The sequence below is a fragment of the Magnolia sinica genome, chromosome 11 (assembly GCF_029962835.1).
Source record: "Magnolia sinica isolate HGM2019 chromosome 11, MsV1, whole genome shotgun sequence".
NCBI classification, from domain to species: Eukaryota; Viridiplantae; Streptophyta; class Magnoliopsida; order Magnoliales; family Magnoliaceae; genus Magnolia; species Magnolia sinica.
The window spans coordinates 71,910,984-71,932,918 of NC_080583.1; the positions used below are offsets into that span (position 1 = coordinate 71,910,984).

At 40.2% G+C, this 21,935-nt stretch overlaps 1 protein-coding gene across 1 annotated transcript; it reads right to left on the reverse strand.

Moving 5' to 3' along the window:
- Positions 1 to 7,747: 7,747 nt before the first annotated feature.
- LOC131218166 (cucumisin-like) lies at positions 7,748 to 18,131 on the reverse strand. Its single transcript, XM_058212845.1, has 9 exons — positions 17,893 to 18,131; positions 17,183 to 17,274; positions 16,527 to 16,764; positions 15,079 to 15,592; positions 12,516 to 12,619; positions 12,119 to 12,352; positions 11,282 to 11,393; positions 8,827 to 9,040; positions 7,748 to 8,364 (listed from the first exon to the last, which is right to left on the reverse strand). The coding sequence occupies exons 1-9, from the start codon at positions 17,985 to 17,987 to the stop codon at positions 7,748 to 7,750; spliced, it is 2,220 nt and encodes a 739-aa protein (XP_058068828.1). The 5' UTR covers positions 17,988 to 18,131.
- Between the last annotated feature and the right edge of the window lie 3,804 nt (positions 18,132 to 21,935).

Below are 21,935 nucleotides of genomic sequence, written 5' to 3' on the forward strand. Positions count from 1 at the left end.
ATAAAATTTTATTTCATTTGGAGTTATGGGAAAAAAATATTAAAAATCTAGAAGTGACATTTGTCTGAAACTAACGATTTTTTTTTTTATATGATTGCAAAATGTCTCTATTTCTTGTAAGGTTTCTTGTACTTTCAGTAATTAAATTATTTTTAAAAATTTTATAATATTTTATTATTGAGTTTAAAGCCATCTCACAAAATTTCATCTCATTTGGAGTTATAAATAAATTATGAAAATTCTATGAGTAACAGCTGTCCGAAATTAATAGTTTTTGGACAGTTGGTAAAACATCCTAAAGTTTACTATATTATAATTTTTATTTTATTTTTTTTACTTATTTTTATATAAAACTAGACTCATCAAGATTTAATTTGGCATTTAAATCACTTAAATCGGAGTTGTAACGAAGGAGATATGAATTTGTGAAGTCGACCCAAAATTGTAGGAAATTCTGGCGGGGCAACGCTAAAAACTGGCTCCCCGGGTGGGAGCCCCGCCGAAATCTGGCTCCCTGGGTGGGGCACTTTGTGACGTGCATATCTCACAATTCAGAATAAGTTATTTGATGTGCCATATATGAATTTGAGGTAGGAGAAGCTACTCTATTCAAATAACATAGTTATTTTGCAATATTCCATCAGGTTAATGGTCAAAAATCTATTTTAGTTTTATTTTTACCATTTATAGTAAAGTTTTGTTTAATTATAGTTCTTCATCCTTAAAATTTAGGATTTGTGTCTAAAATGAAGGTACATAGAAAAAATTAGAAGAATAAAGTGGCGGAAGGTGAGATTTTAAAGAAGATGGGTTGGAAGGGGGAGTAGAGACTTAAGGATTAAGTTTTGAGAGCTTGGGAAGAACATAAGATGATAATTGAGGGTAAAAGGAGTAGGATTGGTTAGAATTGACCATAGGGAGAAGCCCCTAGGGTGATTAAGGAGCTTGAAGAGGCAAGGAGGGGGTCCCTACATGTGGGACGGCCCCACCTATTTGTCGGGCCAGGATACACTAGATGTTAGGATCGCACAAGCTACTTCAGCAGTTTGAACCTATTTCATTTAGGTCGGGTCAAATCAAGTCGTCTAACCTTCCAATTAAAAGTCACTTTGCGTAGTCTAAGTCTTTTTATTCGTAAACCCTAACGTTTTAGTCTTCGGACTTGCCAAATGGCATGATCCCGGGATCCTATAAATGTCTTTAAGTTCGATCGCTCCCTCCTAAGTCAGCGAATGCATTATGGCAAGTTCATAATCCACAGCTCAATTTAATCCAAACCATTGCTCTAATACTATCTGTAATTCCCCGGGTTTTCAGGGGCCGTGTAAGAACTCGGCTCCCGAATTCCCAGGTGCCACGGGTGCCCTGATAGGCTTCAGATTTGAATTACATTTAGATGATCTCATAAACAATGGAAAGTGTAGTTAGGCATGAAGCATAAGTAAGTCATAAAGCAGTATCAAGTGCTACTAATTATAAAAATATCCAAACCACAAATCCAAAATCATCTAAATAGGGAACTAGTCCCACCCATATATGACTCAAAGTGACTAGAGCCCTGGCCCATATCCCGCAGTATCCCGAACTCAAGCTAGAAGGATCCGCTGAAAGTCTGGAGGCAGGGAAGCTTCTCTTCTTTATCCAAGCTCAGCTCACTTGGCTCGTCGAGCTCCGCCTCACTTGCATCTAGTAAAGGGTCTGTTTGGTATTTTAAAACATTGTCCTAGAGTGGGAGTTAGTGATCAACTCAGTGGGAGTCATTAGCCGTAAGTTACATCAAATATCAATTCTATGATGAATTTAATTAAAAGCATGCATTCACACAACTCTGACTAAACTTATTAATGCATGTGCATGAATTATGGTATGATGCATGTTCTCGCAACAACACTCCCTCGAGTGACTTCGTCTTATAATTGCGCATGACCAACACTCCCTCATTACGACCTCAATTGCCGAGTCACCAACCTAACTAATACAATGCGATCGTGAACATGTTAGCCGAGTTTTTAGTTAAGTCTGTTCATCCAGCAGGTTGAGAAAACTTGTACACCCGACGATATCAATGTCATCATCCTTTTGTGAGGCTATGATCCCTCAACGTATGAGGCCAGGGCCCCATGATCCTTGATCCTATCGGGTTCCTCACCTCCGATTTGTAAGCACATGAGGAGTGCTAGGAAGAGAGATCGCTCGCGGATCACTACGAGGAAGCTTGTCACCCCAGCGTAGGCCAACAGCATGGACATAGTGTCCCATTCCACCATGCCCCCCAGCTCATGAGACTGGATCAGTTTCTAGTTGTTATCAGTGGGCGTCAGTGGGCAAGGGGTGATCCAGGTTCTAAATAGGCATGAGCAAATATGGTTAACAAACATGGTTGGTCAATCGGTGGACTAGACCACCCAAGTTCAGGCGAGCACGCAACGCACGACATCGGGTGCAAGCAACCCATGTAGTCCCGCTATCGTCGCCCATTCGCGTCCCCCCAAATCAGTCGGACTAGTCACAGGATGGTCCAACCAACGAGACCACCCTAAAAAATCTCGGTTTACTGTCCAACCCAGAAAATGGGTTGTATTCTATATCATTTCAGCTAAAAATTTCATCTTAGTACAGATGGAATTATGCACAATATACATCCAGCATAGAATTCAGGATATTACAATGAATGCATCTACTCTTAACAACAAAGGTTAGACGTGTGTGCATGTGGTGCTAGATTACCTAGGAGACAAGAGACAACACAACATCCATAATGCATAAAATACAGTAGTAAAAATACAATAATGCACACTACAAGGATGAATATGCAAAGATCTTATGCAAGGATGAACATGCAGCAACAATTCCATGCCCAAACAATTTGAAGACCATTCGAACAACAATCTATTAACGCATGCATGTTGAGTTGACTTATCATGTAGGTTCCTAGCTAGTTTTTCCTAAAATTACTCAAGCAAATCTATCTAACATCTACAATCATTAAATTTATCCTAAAATTGGTACTTGGCCACCTAAGGATAATGGTCCGCACCTTGTGATGTTTCGTCCAACTCATGACGCTCCTTGGGTTAGAAAATTGGGAAAAATGATTCCTATACCAATTTAGAATCAATTAGGTAAGATTCATGCAATTTGTTTTAGAAAATCCTAGGTTGGGAAGTAGGTTTTGTTTCCTACCTTCCAATCACAAATGAGGCAGATTCGGTGGAGGAAAATGATCGATGCTAGGGCTTTGATTGGAGGAAACCGATGAAGGGAAGCACTAAAGCCTCCCCCACCCTACTCTCTCTTCTTCTCTTCTTCTTTCTCTTCCTCTTTCTCTCTTTCTCTCCTTTGAAAATGCAAATTCGTATGGGAAGAGGGGGGCCCAAATGAAGCCCTTATATAGTGCTAAATTTGGTGTAAATGGCCCCAATGGTTGGGTTTTTACTATACTAGCCCTATGGAAGGATTTTTCTAACCTTTAGGGCCCATTATGGGGTGTACAAGTCAATATACACTGTAGGATAGTTAGCCCTAATGATGATCTACGTATGGATATGATTGGCCCACCATTTGGATGTGCCAATCAATGGATATGTTTAGAAATCTATTTAACGGTCACCAATGGTCGATCAGGGCCATGGCTATACGGATATGAGTAAGGAAATATCATTAATCGGTATTTCAATTTTGGTTACAGATTGACAGTCTGAAAGTCACAACTTCACGAAAAAGCGAAAAATCTATTTCACTTGAGTTTCAGATTTCGGCATAGGGGATTCGCGCATTGTAAGCACTTAGCTTTCGGCCCAAGTTGAGCTGTTCTATGCACTTTCTTGGTTCGTCACCCATGATGGACGTCAAGCCCAGTGAGACGGACATTATTTTATAATTTCGAAACTAGTGGCCCACTAACGAGCGGTCTAGAGCTTATTCAGAAAATCGGAGCATTTTTGGAATGAATTAGGTATTGAGATTTCTCGTGAGTAATAATTTGGGTTTAGATTAACTATGTTCATAGTGTGACTTATTTATAACTAGTGAAAGTAGAGATTTGGTCATGATTACTCTAAATCGTCGGTTTTAGGCTAAAAGAATGACGGGGTTGATTTGGTCTATTAGTTAAGATCCGGGCCTCATCTAACTTGGCTTCGAGTATATATTTTAATTTAGTTACGATTGTATTGATTAATTAGTGGTGGGTCGGTTAAATTTAGGCTTTGTGTGAGCAAATCATGTGGCTAAATTCGGTGTTTAAGTGATCGGGCGGATTTGGTGGCTTCCTACGGTTGATTAATCGAACTTGTGCGGTTCTTTACTGGTACCACCCGTGTATAAACTAACACTGAGTGCTAATGGTCAGTAAGTGATAATATAAGTTAATTATATAAATAAAAAAATTCAAGGATTTTTGGAAATCCAAAACAGTGAAAATCCAGGACGTTACATTACCATTTTTACCTGTAGCGCCATTTCAGATTTTTACCGCGTTCGATCTGCCTACCATTTTTTCCGTGGTACCCTTTCAGGTTTTTACCACATCCCAGGTATTTTATCTTACCTGTCCATTGGTAGTTGTGCCTTATTGCCGCTGACGCTCTTTCAGGTTTTCACCAAGTTCATTATGCATCTGTTATTTTTACTTGAAGTGTCCTTGCAGATTTTCACGTCATCCTTTGTGCTTGGGATGCCCTTTTGATTTTTTACTTTGATTTTTTAAAGTGCTATGATTGATGGTGGGATTTCCTTCATTGCTAGCCAAATTGCATCTTTATATAGAGCATGCGATTTTGAACAACAAAGCTCAAGGTTTTAAACTAGTTTGAGAAACCTTTATGGTAGGGATGGAGGGTTTTGCCCCCAAGGGGCCAATTTTTATTAATTTTTTCTTTCTTTTTGTTATTTCATGTCCTTATTATTCTCTACCGCTTGGGCTATATATTTTTTCTTCGTCTCTCTCTATTTTTTTTTATTTTTTTTTTCATACTTGGTGGATATTTCGGGGAAAGATGTAATTTCTCATTTTGGTCACTAATCTCAGGTTGCTTTTGTGATTGCGTCTGCCACCCATGATAGATCAAGTATGCTACATTACAGTAAATATTAATATTGAATACCCACTTATGACAAATCGACTCAATCCATCTATTTTTTCCAGCTCATTCTAGAAAGCGACTCAAAGATCAAGTAGGCTACAGTACAATAAATATTGATACTGAATACCAACCTTTGAAACATCTTGGGGCCATCACGGGAGCTTTGAATCTGCCTCATTTTTGGCCCATGCCCTAAAATGAGGTAGAAAATGGATAGAGTGGATTTGTCACAAACATTATAGTGGCCCAACCTACCTTAAATGGCCACTAAACCTCTTGGTTGCACCTTGTCCATCATTTTTTCATCTCATCATTTTTTCACCTCATTTATGTCATAAGCCCGAAAAATGATGCCAAAATCAAGCACCATCGGACCAAAAGACAAGAAATAGTGATGAGTGAATGTCCATTGTTGAAAATTCCTGGGGACATCATGCAACCCACTTTGAGCTTTGGATCTACCTCATCTTTGGTTAATCCAGGCTCACATGATGAATTACCTATATTGAAGATGGGACCCCACAAAGTGAATGATCCATATCAAGGAGGGCCCACATAATGAATGGAGTGGGCTTCACATGATGGATGACCCACATCAAAGTGTGGCCCCTCATAATGGATGGTCGACATCAAGTGGGCCCCACCTAATGGCATTCCACATCCAATCTCTCACATGATGGATGATCCATATAGAAGGTGCACCCCACATGATGAATGATGGATATCAAAAGTGGGCCCCACATGATGGACAATCCACTTCGAAGGTAAGGCCCACATTATGACACATCAAATGTGGACTCCACGGGATGGCTAATGGTGACACAAGGATGGACGTGATGAGAACAATCACCGTTTTCCTCAGGGATATCTACTCCGAATCCATGGAGCTTCTCTAGACTCCTCACAGAGTTTCCTCGAATCTACGAGGAATAGAAATATAAATAACTTCTAATAAATTGACAATAAATTAATTGATGATAAAAATGAATATACAGTCCTTTAAATAATGAGGTCAAATTGACATAACCACGCTGCTCTCCTAATTTTTCTGAGCCCTTTTTATGTTGGGCAAGACTCCTACAACTCAAAGGGTCAAAAGTTATGATCGAATTAAAACTTATTATTTATAGTAAAAATGAAAATAAAATAAACTTCCGACCGTCAAATGATGGAATCTCGCAAATTTGGTGTGGGAAACCTAACGTAGCGGGGGTTGGTTGGCTAAAGTAGTCCATCCCACCCCAAAATCATATATGAAATGTCTAAAAACTCATTTCGATTTATGAGATATGACTGTTTTAAGGTTTTGACGGTCCGGATCATTTCCGCCTCCGATCGAGACTTCTTTGGTCCATCTTTGCCATGAAAGTGTCCGCGACCCACTCTACATCAGATGGATAGTGGATATTGAAGGGCTCCACATAAAAGACAATTAGCCCTGATGGTGGGCCTGGCATGATGGATGACCTAAATCAAGGTGGACCCCAATGATGAATGGTCCACATCCAAGACGGGCCTTGTATGATGGGCAGCCCACTCCGAAGGTTTGGCTCACAAAATGGATGGTCTACATCAAAGGTGGTCTACATACGATGGTTGATCCACATATAAAGGTGGTCTCCATATGATGGTTGATACATCTAATGTATGACATAATGGATAGCTCAAATGTCTTAAAATATGAATATTATAGTTAATAGATTCATTGTAATATTATTTAAAAATAAAAAATTAAAAATTAAAAAAACAACTAAAAAAAGATCTTATTTGAAAGTTTTACCAAACATGCTTATTTCAAATAAGAGCTTATTTTAGACCTGAAAAAATGATTCTAACAAACAAGCTTATTTAAAATAAGAGCTAAAACAAAAAAGAGTTTATTAAAGTATCTCTTATTGAAAAAGCTCCTGTTGAATTAAAGTAGAGATGCCAAACAAAAAAGAGCTTATTAAAGTATCTCTTACACGCCTTGATAACTCTTCCTATCCAGTACTATATTTTTGAGTAATTCTTTCATCATGATTAGGCACATCATATATATGAGTGGATTAGATGGCATTTAACCACCGCAGCAGGTCCTCACAAAACTAACAGTGGGCATTCCATCTCGATAGTTGGATTACATGAGTCTTGGATGGTTATGATTTTAAGGTTTAATGGTTAAAATGAGTCTTATTTCATTGGTTTGGGGTGAGTAGCTTTGCTTGCTAGCATGAATACTTGCTGCTTTAACTAACAGCTTTCCTAGCTGCAGAGGTGAAAAGCTGTAAGCAGAGCAGTGCCTGTTCTCTGGATTAGTGGTTAGTTGTTGTTACTGTGCCCTAAGTTTGAGAAAGTATCTTTAGTACCCGAACAAGCACTTTTTCACACCCATTGAAAAATTCTTCATTGTTTGAACATTTCAAAAGTTGGAAGTCTAAGATGAACTCATTTTAATAATAATCCATTAGTGTAATAAATCTCTTGCAATAAGAGAGAAGAAATAATGAAAGAGGAGGTGAAGATTTGAAAACTCAAATAATATAATTGAATCCTTTTTTCTACCCAATTCATCTTAAAAACTAAACTAAAACTCATTCAATATAAGACTATCAAACAATGAAATTGGAAAACTCAAAGGAACTATTTTCTTTCCTTTCTACCACTACCACTATCTAGCATTTTCAAGGAGACAGCGCTGGCACTGGCGGCTCTGAATACATGGGCCTTCTAACTGTATGTTTCCCATCCGATGGTAATTCAGACTCATAGTATGAATACACAACTATGGGACTTCTAACTCTATGTTTCCCATCAGACCACACTAGCGAAGAAGGGAGGATATTCAAATTATCCAATGGCTCGCCTAAGAGCATCACTGTCACCGTAAAGCTGAGCTTCTCATAGACTGACTTGAAATGTAGAACACTGGGTTCGACGGTGATGTTCACCCGATGGTTAGATTTGATTGTCGCCTTATACTTGGAATTTGGTGGGCCAACGTTTGTGACCGTCCGTGGGAATGTCCTTGTGAAATACGTCGGTTCCAGGATTGCAGAAGCCATCGATGGATAGTTGAGATCACTGGAAAATCCAAGAGTGGCATTGGGGCAGTTGGTGCTTTCTCCTGTTATGAGCAGAAGATGCATTGCGTCGTAGCCTTGGTTGCATAGCATTTGAATGTAGTCAGCTTCAGTGGCATCGTACACTAAACCGGGATTTACTGCTCTCTTAGGGTTGATATGGCCCGCACCGTAACTGAATTCATGATCTAGACTGCCGGAGTAATCCATGGGAAAAGCTATAGATGCACGAAAAAAGTAAAAAAATAATAACAATAACAATAAGCTCAAATTGAAATTTATAAGAACCATTAATCAGGTGGCAGATCAAATAGTCAAGATCATCTGATTGATGAGAATTTTTTCTAAAGATTGGACATATTCATTTGGATATGCCAGATAGGTGACCAATCAGATAACCAAGATCATCTGATCAATGATATTTTTCAAGTATGGGGCACATAAACCATTTTATCAGGTGGGTGCACGTATATGGCGCATCAACTGACCAAGATGGTATGGTTTGATTAGATTTTTTTTAAACATTGGACTCATTCATCACATAGGTGACTGATCGGATGGTCTAGACCATCTAATCAACAGTATTTTTCAAAACATTGGACACACAAAACATTTTATCAGGCAGATAGATGGCCCATCAAATGGTGGAGATTGTCCTATCAATGAGATTATTCTAATACCTGTTGTCATAAGAGCTGACTTAATGGCTGCCGGAGACCATGACGGGTTAAATGATTTGACATAGGCGGCTGCACCGGTTGCGTGAGGGCAAGCCATGGATGTGCCGGAAATGATGTTATACTCAGATTGTCGTGTATCACCCTCGTACCCCGTAATTGAGCCTTTTGGTGACCATGCAGCCAAGATATCGACCCCGGGAGCAGTTATATCTGGCTGTATGCCGGTAAGTAACAATTAAAAATGAAATTAATTGGAAAGAGATTAGAAGCATGGCATACAGCCAGTAAAATGGGTGAAATCGATAATTTTGTACCTAACTCATTGAAATTTCATCAAGTGAAACAAAAGAATTATAAATCTCCAAAATAATAGATAGAAATATCACAAATAGAATCAATACAAGACCTATGAAAGGGTAGTTCTTCATTTGTAATAGTTCATCTTGGGCTGCAAGGAAAATTGGACTAATCTGGGCTGCCTGCAGCAGCGTGCCTTGAGCCCTGTTCCAGAGGGACCGCTGGAAATGAAGGTTAGGAACTTTCTTTACTCTTTTCTCCCTCAAGAAGTCATATACTTTATTTTCCATGGTGGATTCTGCACATCTGAGGACCCAAACGTGTACATTTGGCCACTGGAACCGTCGGGCTCGTTCTCTGTCAATTTAGAGTGGCAAGCTACTTGATCGAGTGGGTAGAGGAAAACTTGGGCAGTTTGGGTCCGGCACTCCATGCTCCCCACTAAGATATCCTGTTTTTCTTGGAGGGTTTTACAGGGCTCCATCCTAACAGATTCCAGAGTGCAGGCCAGGGTTGTTTTCATGGTTTCTAAGTGTGTTTGTTGAGGAGTCACTGCTGCACCTCTTCATTGAAGGCTACCTAGCAAAAACAGTGTGGAACCACTTCGGAGAAATTTTTGCCATTGTTATCTTGACCAACCAGTCTGTGGAAGACTCCTATTCTATGGGTAATACATCTCTTCTACATGGCCTAGCTCCACTAATCATGGTATGGGAGATTTGGAAATCCAAAAATAAAGCGAGATTTGAGGGTTTAGAAGCCCTTCCCTCCAAAACAATTTTTGAGATGCTCGGGTGGTTTAAAATGCTTTGTCTGGCGTTTCCAAAAACCTCCAGCAAATTGTTGGCTACTGGCAGCATTCTCAAGGCCCTGGGGATTGGCGCCCCCACCCTGCAGAGGGTGCTTCCTTCGATTGTGAGATGGCTTCAACCGGCAAGGGATTGGTGCAAATTGAATGTTGATGGATTATCCAGGGGTAATCCGGGCCTTTCAGGAGGTGGAGGGATCGGTAGGGGAGATAAAGGCAAGTTCTTGTTCGCTTTCGCCATTAGCTACGGCCTGGGTTCAAACAACATTGTTGAACTTAGAGCAATTTGGGATGGTCTGGTCATGTGTCTTCAGAAGGGGCTGAGGAAGGTTTAAGTTGAATCGGATTCAAAACTGATTATGGACTTATGAAATGGTAAGAGTCAAGGGAATGCAAGATGGACCTATTGGCTGTCCCGTATTCAAAAAATCAGGAGAGGAGGACAGATTTCTTTCACCCATATCTATAGGGAAAGGAATGCCGCGGCAGATGGTCTGGCCAAATTGGGGAGCTCCCACCAGTCCCACTCCACGTTCACCAAATCCTCAGATCTTCCTCATTGCATTCGAGGCCTAGTTCTGCTAGATAGAGTAGGGCTGGGATCCATCAGGCTATGCCCAAGTGGTTAGTAGGGGTTGCTAGGGGCTCCTTTGTTAGTTCAGAGTCCGGCTGCCCTGTTTTTGCTCTTTTGCTTTTCTTTGGGTTTATTTGCTTTCCTCATGATAGGCTGCTCTTGGTCTTTTTTCCCAAGAGACAGCCCGAAGCCCTGCTTTATTTGTTATATATATATATATATATATATATATATATATATATATATATATATATATATATATATATATAAAGTTTTTTTGTAAAAAAAAAAAAAAAGTTCATCTTGGGCTGGACTTAGAATCATCATAGATTGTTTATGATTGTAAAGGGTCATTCTGTTAGACAACCATAACCATTCCATCAACGACTTAGAGAAAGGTGGCTACAAACATGCAGGCCAAATCAAGGATTTGATTGGATCATGGCATGGTAACATATGAAATGTGTTCTACACTAAATGGGCAGTTCAGATTGATCGATTAGACTGTTCAAATTACCCAATGCAACTAGGAGCATTTCCTAATTATGTAGTAGAGATCGTGGTTTGGGTGGCATTTGGTTGCCCAAATATCATGATATTTCATGATTAATCAGTTTAATTTGATTCTCATGAAATTTTATGATATTTTGCTTAACCTCACCATGATATAAATATTATTTTAATCATTTCCAAAAATCTCTAATAAATAATGACCGTTAACTAAAATGAGGTGAATTCATTTATTTCTTTTTTTAAAGTTTTAAGTTGAAGACTACCTTAAGAACGTCTGGCGTGATGGAGTTGGGTCCTCTGGAAGAGAATGAAACGACTTGGGGGGCCTTTCGATCAAAGGTTGCTCCACTTTTGTGAATCCTAGCCACTGGATTTCTGCTCAAAATACATCAACGGATCAGATATTGAAACAACTTCATGCATTTCTTCAGATAAGGATGCTAATTGGTCTTGATTTGGCCTAATGATGTTGGAACGAGCCCAACCCATCTAGTCCAACTCAAAAGAAAAAAATCATCTAAAATAATAATAAATAAATAAATCTTCCCAAAAAGATTGACAAATGGGCCACATACAATGTTTGGAAATACGAGTTTCCAGCCGTTCATTTGGGGGTCATAGGTTGATCAGACCGTTAGGATGGCACCCTAGGTAAGTTAGTTCTACTGGACGAACCTGATAAACCTGAGGAACATTGGATAAGTTTGAAAACTTTTTCACCCGTTCATTTGTTTAATATCCTGTGGCCCACCTGACCAGTCGACCACCCTGACTTGTAGGCACGTGCCAAACTGGACATGTGGTCATATGTACATGAGCTGCCAATACCTTGATAGACCAGTGAAATAAAAAAAAAGACCCTCACACTGCACAAATGTCTAAAAATAAGACCCAGCCACTAATTAAAGACCAATGAGTCAAGACCCATGGGCTGACGACTCATTTGAGTCGACTCGCAACTGGTCAAGTCCAATTCAATTGGGCTACCAGAGTCCGAATTGAAAATGGGGTGACTCAGCCCAACTCACCCTTGACTCAGTCGAGTCACAACTCGACTCGGCCCAATCGACTCGGGACCAAATGATAAGTGCAATTCTCACCTGGTCTTGTTCAGGTACTCAGAAACCTCTTTTCCTGCAGCAGTGGTGAGTACAAGATTCGGTAGAACATAAGAGAACGCAGAATCAGTTTCACCGTCTGCTATCATAACAGATCCGCGGGCCCCAGCTTCATATGGCCCCTCGCCTTCCGACCTATCGGTGTTGCAGTAAACAATCTTCCCTTTCACTTTCTTGGGATCCAAAGTTCCAAGAGAACATGAACTGAAAAAAAAAAAGAAAAGGAAAGAGATGATATAATTGAAAGTAGAGTTTGATTAAAATATCAGAATACATGCATTGTTTGTGGCCCATCTGAAAGACAATATACATCGCACGATCTACTTCCTGATGGGACCATATGAAAAACAATGATCATGGGAAAAGCTAGAAACATTACTCTGCATCCTCTAGAGTATAAGAATCGAATGAATTCGCTGCGTCAGCTCCAAATATGAAGGGACCGAACGTTTTTTCGGTGGCGAAAGTGTTGACGGAAACTCCCTAATAAAAATTAAATCAGTGAGTTAAAGATTAATGAAATATTACAAATTGGCTTGTATACATCATGCATGCATACGTATGTACATTATCTAAATATAAATGGCAGTGTGATTATCCGAATTGTGGGCCCGCTGTAATAGATGAGTATAACACAAAATAATAATAATAATAATAATAATAATAATAATAATAAAATAATAATAATAAAAAAATAGAAAACATTAATACTTGGCAGAGTTGGATGGATTATACACAAACACTTGAAATTACTTAGAAATTGCAGATGATGTAAGAACTCTATGTGGTGGGCCTTACCATCAACGGTCTGGATTGTCCTATCAGTTGGACTATTGGATTGAGTAAACTAGTGGGCCCTACTTCAGTTGATACGCTGCGCAGTAATGCGTATTAGGGGTGGAATGCTATAGCCTTACGCAGGGCTACCTGAGTTGAACAAGGACACAAAGATGTAGAGCGTGGGATAGAGTTTTGATGGGTTTCAAACTCTCTCTCCGCATACTCTATACTAGATACTGTTGGGTCCTTGATCCAACACAACAACAGAAGACGAATTCCTATCGGATATTCTATATAAAGGTGTGAAGGAAAGGAAAACTACAACAATAGTATTCTGGTATTCTCATCTGGTATAAATAGCGTCTCAATTAAGTAAGCCATCCGAACCATTGATCCCCATGTCCTATGCACAGCTTGATCTCAGGGATTTCCGCATCAAGTTAATCCCACAGATGAAACATACAGTTAGTAAAATAAATTAAGGTATTCTGTGAAGATGTATTATGAACAAACAACTAGGTTACGCAACAAATCTAAGAAGGGTATGGGCTGACCTTCCCCTAGCTAGATCTTGGAGAGTTTACGGTTGCTTCCTTCGGATAAGCGGTGGTTGTTTGGGAAGCTACTGGAATACATTTTCAGCTTTTGGCAGATTCTGCGCGAGCTTGCTTCCAACTCCGGATCCCGATTTGAGGGGGCCATCGAGGTTGAACTTCGTCTCTTGCGCTGAGGCTTTGGTCAAGATCTATTTCTGCCCCATGCACTAAGGCTTTCGTTGGCAGACTTGCCTGCTCTTGCAAGTGTTGCCCAGAATTTTTTTTAAGTGCTATCCTGCTGGTCAATTTTTCTCTTTACCTTTCTAGGTTGAGAGCATGTTATATGATAGGTGTGGCAGGTGTTGCTTGATGGTTTTTTGTTTCGGAAAAAAAAAAAAAAAACTAGGTTAATTTAATTTACTGACTATAGGTGGAGATTTATTGAACAATTGAAAATGAAAATTGCAAAAAGTAAAAATAAAAATCGGACAGTCCTATTTTCACAAACAAGTTGATTTGATGTAGACTTTCATGGCCAAGATGGGTCAGAAAAAGCCCAGTCAATGACAAAAGTGATCCAGACCATCAAAACTTAAAAAGGACGTATCTTGCAAACTGGAATCCACTATTGGACATGCTGTATATGATTTTGGGGTAGGACTAACTACTTTAGCCACCCAACCCCGCTATGCCAGGTTGCCCATGCCGAAATTGCGAAATACCATCAGATGGTGGTCGAATTCCTATTTTAATTTTGTTTTTACTATTTATAGTAAGTTTTAGTTTAGTTATATCTCTTCATGCTTTGGGCTTTAGGAATTGTGTCCAACATGAAAAGTGCTTAGAATAATTAAGAGTATAGCATGGTTGAGCCAAAGATGAAAACTATGAGGTCTAGTGGAAAACTCGATTGTACATTCATTAAAGTAGTGTAATGTTTGCATGGTAGGCCATCAAATATATGTTGGACTTAAATGAACAGTCTAGATCAATCGATTGGAGTGTCTAAGTGTTCTGATGCAACTACGAGCACTCTAATTTAGTGCTCTCAACAGTTCTCAAATATATTTAACAACGACAACAACAACAATAATAATTATTATTTTTATTTTTATTATGAAAAGCAAGAAAAAAAAAAAAAAAACTCTTATTTTTTTCCAAAGCTGACGCAACAATTACTCTAACATTTTGCATGGATGTGACATCCAACCCTTCCAATAGATTGCCCCACCATAAGGTTCACCTAAACTTCTCTACTCATCAAGTGGGCCGCAACATAGGAAATGTTTTATAGTCATTGATAAATAGCACCATATAAGTGTGGTTCACCGAGTCATTTTCGGGGTTTCTAGAAATATGATCCATATATGCCATAAACATGCACACAAATTACAAGAAATAATAAACAAAACAAGTTCAGATATTTCGAATCATGATTATAATAACAATGAAATGCAGCTCCCAGCCGCACATATGCATTAGTGAAAAACAAGTATCCCACAAACACCTACGAGGCAGATGCTTGAAATCCTATCCATCCAATAATCGGTCGACAGATCGGGTCGCATGCATTTCACTTTGCTAATTTTTAATGACACTAATCAGATTAAGTAAGATCATGCTTACCACAATGGACCTTTGATTTCCGAGCGTCAGCTTTGTTGTGAATCGTCGATCAATGGAGCTAGCCCCTACAGACAAAATCCAAGGTGCAACGTTGGTTGCACTAAAGCTCTCGGGCCCACCATTCCCGGCGGACATGGACACAAAGATCCCATTCTTCATGGCATGGAATGAGCCGATGGACAAAGTGTCTCGGAAATAAGGGAGGGCACTCATTCCCCCAATAGATACAGATATGAGGTCGACACCGTCGTGGATCGCATCATCAAATGCAGCGAAGATGTCTGCATCTGCACACCCATTGCCCCAGCACACTTTGTAGACTGCGAGCCTCGCAGATGGAACTGCGCCGCGGGCCGTTCCTCTTGCCAAATGGAAGAAGTTCGCATTCCTCACTTCACGTCCGGCAGCCGTCGATGAGGTGTGGGTCCCATGTCCTTTTGTGTCACGGGGTGAATGGTCCTCCCCATCAGGGTAAATACTGCCATGTTTGTAGAAGCGAGCGCCGATGATCTTACTGCAAATTTTCAATGGGACCGTTGGATTATCATCTAGATCCCCCAATTGAGCCAATGGACATGAGTCCAGCCCAACCAGTTCAAAAACGCCGGCCAAAAACAACCTCTTGTCATATTAATGCATCAAAACGAGGCTCACTGCATGTTTATAAGACTCACCAACTCAGATGAACCATTCGTTAAATCGAGTCACAACTCGTACGAGTTGGACCTGACACACCCAAGTTGGTTTCATGGATAACTATGATGATGTAGGACGGGTCTTAGAGTCATTTGTGGCTAAGATGGACCAAAGAAAAGAAGCTGAGAAGGATTAAATACACTCAGCGTAGTTCAACCAGACGACAGGTCAACATTATGCCAGAAATTCCAGGTTACTTGCTCGCTGATTTTTGTCCATTTCAACAAGTAGGTTGAAAAAAAGTTGAACATGTCAACAAGATTGGGTCAATAAGTCAAAAATCACATAATTTTTTGCTGTTTCAACCTGTCGATGACGACAGGTACGGAAAATTTGCATGATTTTCTTCTTTTTTTTTTCCTATTTTGAAAGGAACTTTTTAATTACATTTTTAGGGTTTGTTTAAGGCTATTTAAGGAATGTTAAACTCATTTTTATTCATTCATTAATTTAATAATTCTTTCTTTTTTCTTATTGTGAATTCAAGAGAGCCTAATGGATTCAAGGTAGTTATCGATTGAGGAACACGATGATCATATGATAACAATGTAGCCAAGATGACTTCTTTTATGCTTAACTTGCACCTGACCTAAAGCTAAGGACATGAGCCTGCCGGACTGTGTTATTAAAATAGCAGCCGGCCGATCAAAAGCTAGAAATGGGCCTGAATTGAAGCTACCAAGACTGCTGAGACCGTTCAATGGTGGGGTAAGGCCAAAAAAACATGTTGGGAAAGGAGGAATATTATTTACTTGTTGCAACTGATGCTTACGCAAAATCCCTTCCATTTACTTGGAGGGGGCCCCATTCCCTCGTCGTTGAAGCTGTCTGATTCCGGCCAAATTCCACTGTCTAGCATACCAATGATGATGTCGCTCTCGACGTCTGGCTGTCTTCTCACCATTTCAGAGAAGCCCATGAAATTCCATGATCTTGTGGTGTGAAGCTTGTGAGTTTTGCTTGGAAACACTGATACTATGCCTTCCATGCCTACATGTTTGTTCAGAAAACTTTTCATAAGCATCCAATACAACCTATGCCCATGGACTGCTAACTCGCCCGAGTTGACTCAGACTCGGACGATTCTGATCCTGCTCGGCGAGTATGACTTAGTTGAGTCCCATGGACTGCCAACTCGTCTGAGTTGACTCGGACTGATCAGTCGAGTCTGATTATGTTCAACACAGAATCACCGAGAATTCTTTCCATGAATCTTACCTTTTGAATCTAATACTTGATTTGAAACATGTGTGAGATATCCAGGACATTCTCAAGTGGGTCCCACCCACCATATGTGAAGTATAAGAAAACAGATAGTCAACTTATTCAACACACTAATGTGCCCCACCTGAAAGACTAGATCATGGCCACTCAACAAGTGGGCCCCACTTTATATTTTTTTGCTTACCAGCTATCTTTTGTTTCTCTTGCTCGGTGAGCCTCGCTGCAAATCCATTGAAACTCTTTTTATAGCTGTAGATTATGGACTCTTTTGCTGAGCTGCTCCAAACATTCAGATAAAACAGTAAACCATTTATGAGAAATTCAAAACCAATAATTTTACCAAAAAGTCCAGATATCAGATTATCACAACTTTCTGTGTGGGGACACAACTTGTGAATGTATTGGATATAGCATATGGAAAACATGGTGGGCCCATAGAAAATCTGGAAGGTATTAGGTGGCAAGTGTCCCTATTCAAACTGTTACCTGAGTTGTGGCCCACCTGAATTTTGGATGTCATGATTGTTTGGGTGCCAAGGAGAACGTGAGATGGCACACATGATGGACGGATTGGATGTCATGTGCACATTATAGTGGGCCCCTGTAGGTTAAGCTTAATTCAACTAGCTCCATGTGGGGCCCACTGTGGTATGTGAGTGAGATCCAACACATTCATAAGGGTGGACCTACAATTAAAATGGGACACACCGCTACTTTAGGTTTTAAGCGTGATTTTAAATCGTTACCCATGAAGTAACCCACCTGAGTTTTGGGTGTGGCTGATGCTTTGGGTACTTTCCACACGCATAACACAGTGGGACCTGAACAGCTCTACCGTGATTGCAAGTGGGCCCACCTTTGTCCAAAATAACTAAAACAACTGAAAAAAGTTACCTGCCCTCTAGAACTTCTTCCAGAATGCTATGATGGAGTGATTCCAGTGATATTTCATTTTCCGAATACTCATAATCCTTTGGCAGTGCGCCCATATATACAATATAAACCTACACCGACGTATATAAAAAATGAAAAAATAAAGAAAATTTAGCTTCTAAAATTAAAGAGTAAAATCTACCCATCTTTAAGCTGATATCATTTTGGTCAAAAAAATAATAATAATAAAATGTACCCTCCATCTATGTGGCTCCCACACTTTATGAATCCAAACAGTTGATGGTTTGGATGGTAAATAAACATTGTGGTGGGCCTTAAAATGTTTTAATGGTGGGCGTTCAATTACCATTATTTCTTATGGTGCAGTTTGCTTTGAGATGTATGGATCGGTTTCAATTTTTGAATCATGCACTGAAATGACATAAAAAGAGGGATGGAAAGCATAGATAAACAATAAATACATTAACATGGGCCCACGGTTAAGGGCACACCTAATCCTCTTCCAAGCTAAAAATATACCTTTCTTTCTGTTTGTGCGGCTATGATGTGGACGAAGAATATCACCATTAATGCTGCCAAACGCCATGAAACCGCCATGTTAGCCTGTTTGAAAGAAAAGAAATAAAAATTCTAATTCTAATTTATAGAGTTTATGTAGTAATTTATTTTAATATTGCTACGTATTGTAATAGTATACGTTAGGTTTTAAATTTTTTTTTATTGCGTATATCTTTTAACGGAATGAGAGTTTAGCGTACCGAGTAAAACATGTGGGGTCCATTGTGATTTATGCATTTTATCCACTCCGTCTATCATTTTAATGGATAATTTTATTGCATGAGCTAAAAAATGAAGAACACAGGAAAGTTCAAGTGGACCAAACCATAAGAAACAGTATGAATTGAACGTCTACCATTGAAAAATTCTTCCAGGCCATAGAAGTTTTGGATCAAGCTGATATTTCTGTTTTCCCTTTAACCAGGTCTTTGTGATCTTATGAACAGGTTGGATGACAAATAAACATCACGATATAGGAAGGTTTCATTAGTGGAAATCATTATTCCCAGTGTTTCCTGTGGTATGGTTGACTATATCTTTTGATATACTTCAATTTTGGGTTGAATAACTAAAATGATATGGAAAAACGGATGGACGGCGTAGATAAACAAAATACATTAACGTTGGCCAAAATGATTTTACTCAGAACGATAGGAGCATACAGAGTAATTCAGTTAGCAATCCGATTTGGTCTCTAACAAAAGCCTTTCGCACGCATTAAGTTCTTAGGTTGGGTCCACTTTGATATTTTTGAGAAATCTAATTCGTCCATCCATTTTATGACCTCAATTTACGACTTGAGACCAAAAGTGAGCATGATCCAAGACTCAAGTGGGCCGCACTAAAGGAAAAGTTGGGTAGGGATATTTCTACCCTTAAAACCTCTTTGGGGTCGACAGTGATGTTTAAATGCCATCTATACCGTTCATAACGTCATTCATACTTGGATGAACTGAGAACATAAATATTACCCTGATTTAAAAAATTTTGTGGCCCCACAAAATTTTAACTGTGTTTTCAACACATTTGAGTATTGGATCCAGCTCATTTTTTGTCTCATGTCCTAAAATCATGGAGGGCCCTAACTATGTTATCAGCGCAGGAGCTTCCTACAAAATGCTTTAGTAGGAAATCGGCATCTGGCCTGACTTCACCGAACGTGGATTCGCTAGTGACCCCTGTTATGGGTAAAAATGGACCGACTAGGGAGAAAAGGTCAGATCGGATATCATTGCTTGTCACGTGGTCGGCTAGTGCCAAGCATGACCAAAGAGCTCCTTAACGACTAGAAAGCAATAATTTGTTGCTAGGAAACACGACTGTTGCTCGAGCTCGACCATCAGAAGATGAACAAGTATCTCTGCGTCCATCAAACACCGAGCTCTTCCACGGTCCACTACATTTCCAAGCTATTGTTAGGATCATTTATTAGTAAGAGCCCTCGAAGCATGGCCCAGTACGAAACAAAACTCCGAGCTGCTACACTTGGGAAGCCCCGCACCGAATGACCAGATGAAGAAGGTGGTCATCCCCGATTTCGTCTTAGGAAGGGAGCTCTGTCTCAATGTTTGGATACGGCATTCAAGAAGGCAGGTGGGTAGGTCGGTGATATGCTCAAAGGAAAACTCGGTCACGGCTCACTAGAGAATCTAGGTTTGTAAACTATTCCTCAGGACAACTATGTAAGCTACCTCAGATGCTCGACCTCGGCGTCCTACTACATGTTTCCTTTGATCCTCAATGCTCAGACCTTATTGAAGAGATCGTCTAAGGTCTTAGCTGAAGATCTTAAAAGATGACTGTGACACAGATCTGCCTGAGACCTCAGCAGAAGATCTCAAAAGATCACCACAACATTCTCAGGATACGATTCTCTCTACAATACTCACCTACTAAGTAGGGAGATTGTCATCTATGCTACCACCTCCCTTTCAGCTATAAAAAAGAGCACCTCCAATGGTGAAAGGTACACACAATCTTATGTACAAATCTTGCCCAAAAACCCTACGTTCTACTAGACCTATCTTGCTTGTCTGACTTTGGCTTAAAGGGTCCCCTGCTGCAGTCAGGGTCTCCATCTGTCTTCTCTTGTAGGGATCAAGTGGTCTAAGGAAGACATCCAGATTTATGCATCAACAGTTTGGCATTGTTTGTGGGAACGACATTGAAAGTCGTCCCCATCATTTATAGTAATCCAACAATGGCGAAAGGGAGAACGAAATCCCAAACCGCTGCTGCTACACCCAGTCCTACACTGCAGAACAGTTTGTGAACTATTAGGACTTAACTTCCCAACTTCAGGCTGATTGTGCACCCGCGGGGAGGTCGTCTTATCTCCTTGGAACAGCAAGTTGAAGCACTGACCAATAACATTGATCAGATAAGGTAGATGCTAGAGCGACAGAATCCTCCTCACAACCCGAGGGCTGAGGAGGTTGCTGGTTGGGTAACCACTAAAGTTTCTACACCATCTCAAGCACATGTTAGCTCCTAGAGGAACAAACAAGCCTATGAAGTACAGAGATGCCAACCTTCCTACGCTTCAGGCACTATCATGTTGGCTGCCTCCGACATACATCATGCGCTAGAGAAGAAGAGGCGTGGTAAGGCTCCTAAGACAATGGCCGCTCCCGAGATGGTGGTTGAGATCGAGGACCCCTGGGAGGCTGAACTTAACAAGATACAAGGTTAGATTGGCGACATACAACAGGCCTATTGTGCGCATGCTCCGACCTTGATAGAAGCTATGTTGGAGGAAACTAAGCCACCATTCACCGACGATATCATGCAAGCTCAGCTCCCGCCCAGATTCTGGATGTTGCATATTACTCCTTATTCCGGGGCCATCAACCCGGCAGAGCATCTAGAATCTTTCAAGGCGTGGATAGATCTTCATGGTGCCTCGACCGCAGTGACGTGCCGAGCATTCTCCTTAACTCTATTAGGAGCATCTCAGAAATGGTTTCGGCAATTGAAACCACGGTCCATCAGCTCATTCACACAACTCAGAAAGGCCTTCATTACCAACTTCATCAAAGGAAAAGAAAGGCGAAAGCCAACAACTCACCTCCTCACCATCACTCAGAAGGAAGACGAGTTTTTTTTTTTTAATAGAGAAATTGATTTTGTATTCATACCAAAAGGAACTAGACAGGGACTAGACAGATTCGGGCTCCCACCCAAAAAAGCAGGGGAGCTTATCATATGACTATGCATTAAAACTAGCCCTCACTAATACCCCTACTGATATTATATTCATACCAAAAGGAACTATACAGGGACTAGATAGAGATTCGAGCTCCCACCTGAAAAGAAGGAAGACGAGTTGTTGAAGGATTACATCAAATGCTTCAACCTAGAGGCAATGCAAGTGGAGGGATATCCAGATCAGATCGCCCTAACCGCTATGATGGCCTGCCCGAAGGAGGGAAGATTCCTCTTCTCTCTCGGCAAGAATCCCCCGAAGACATTAGTTGATCTCCTTA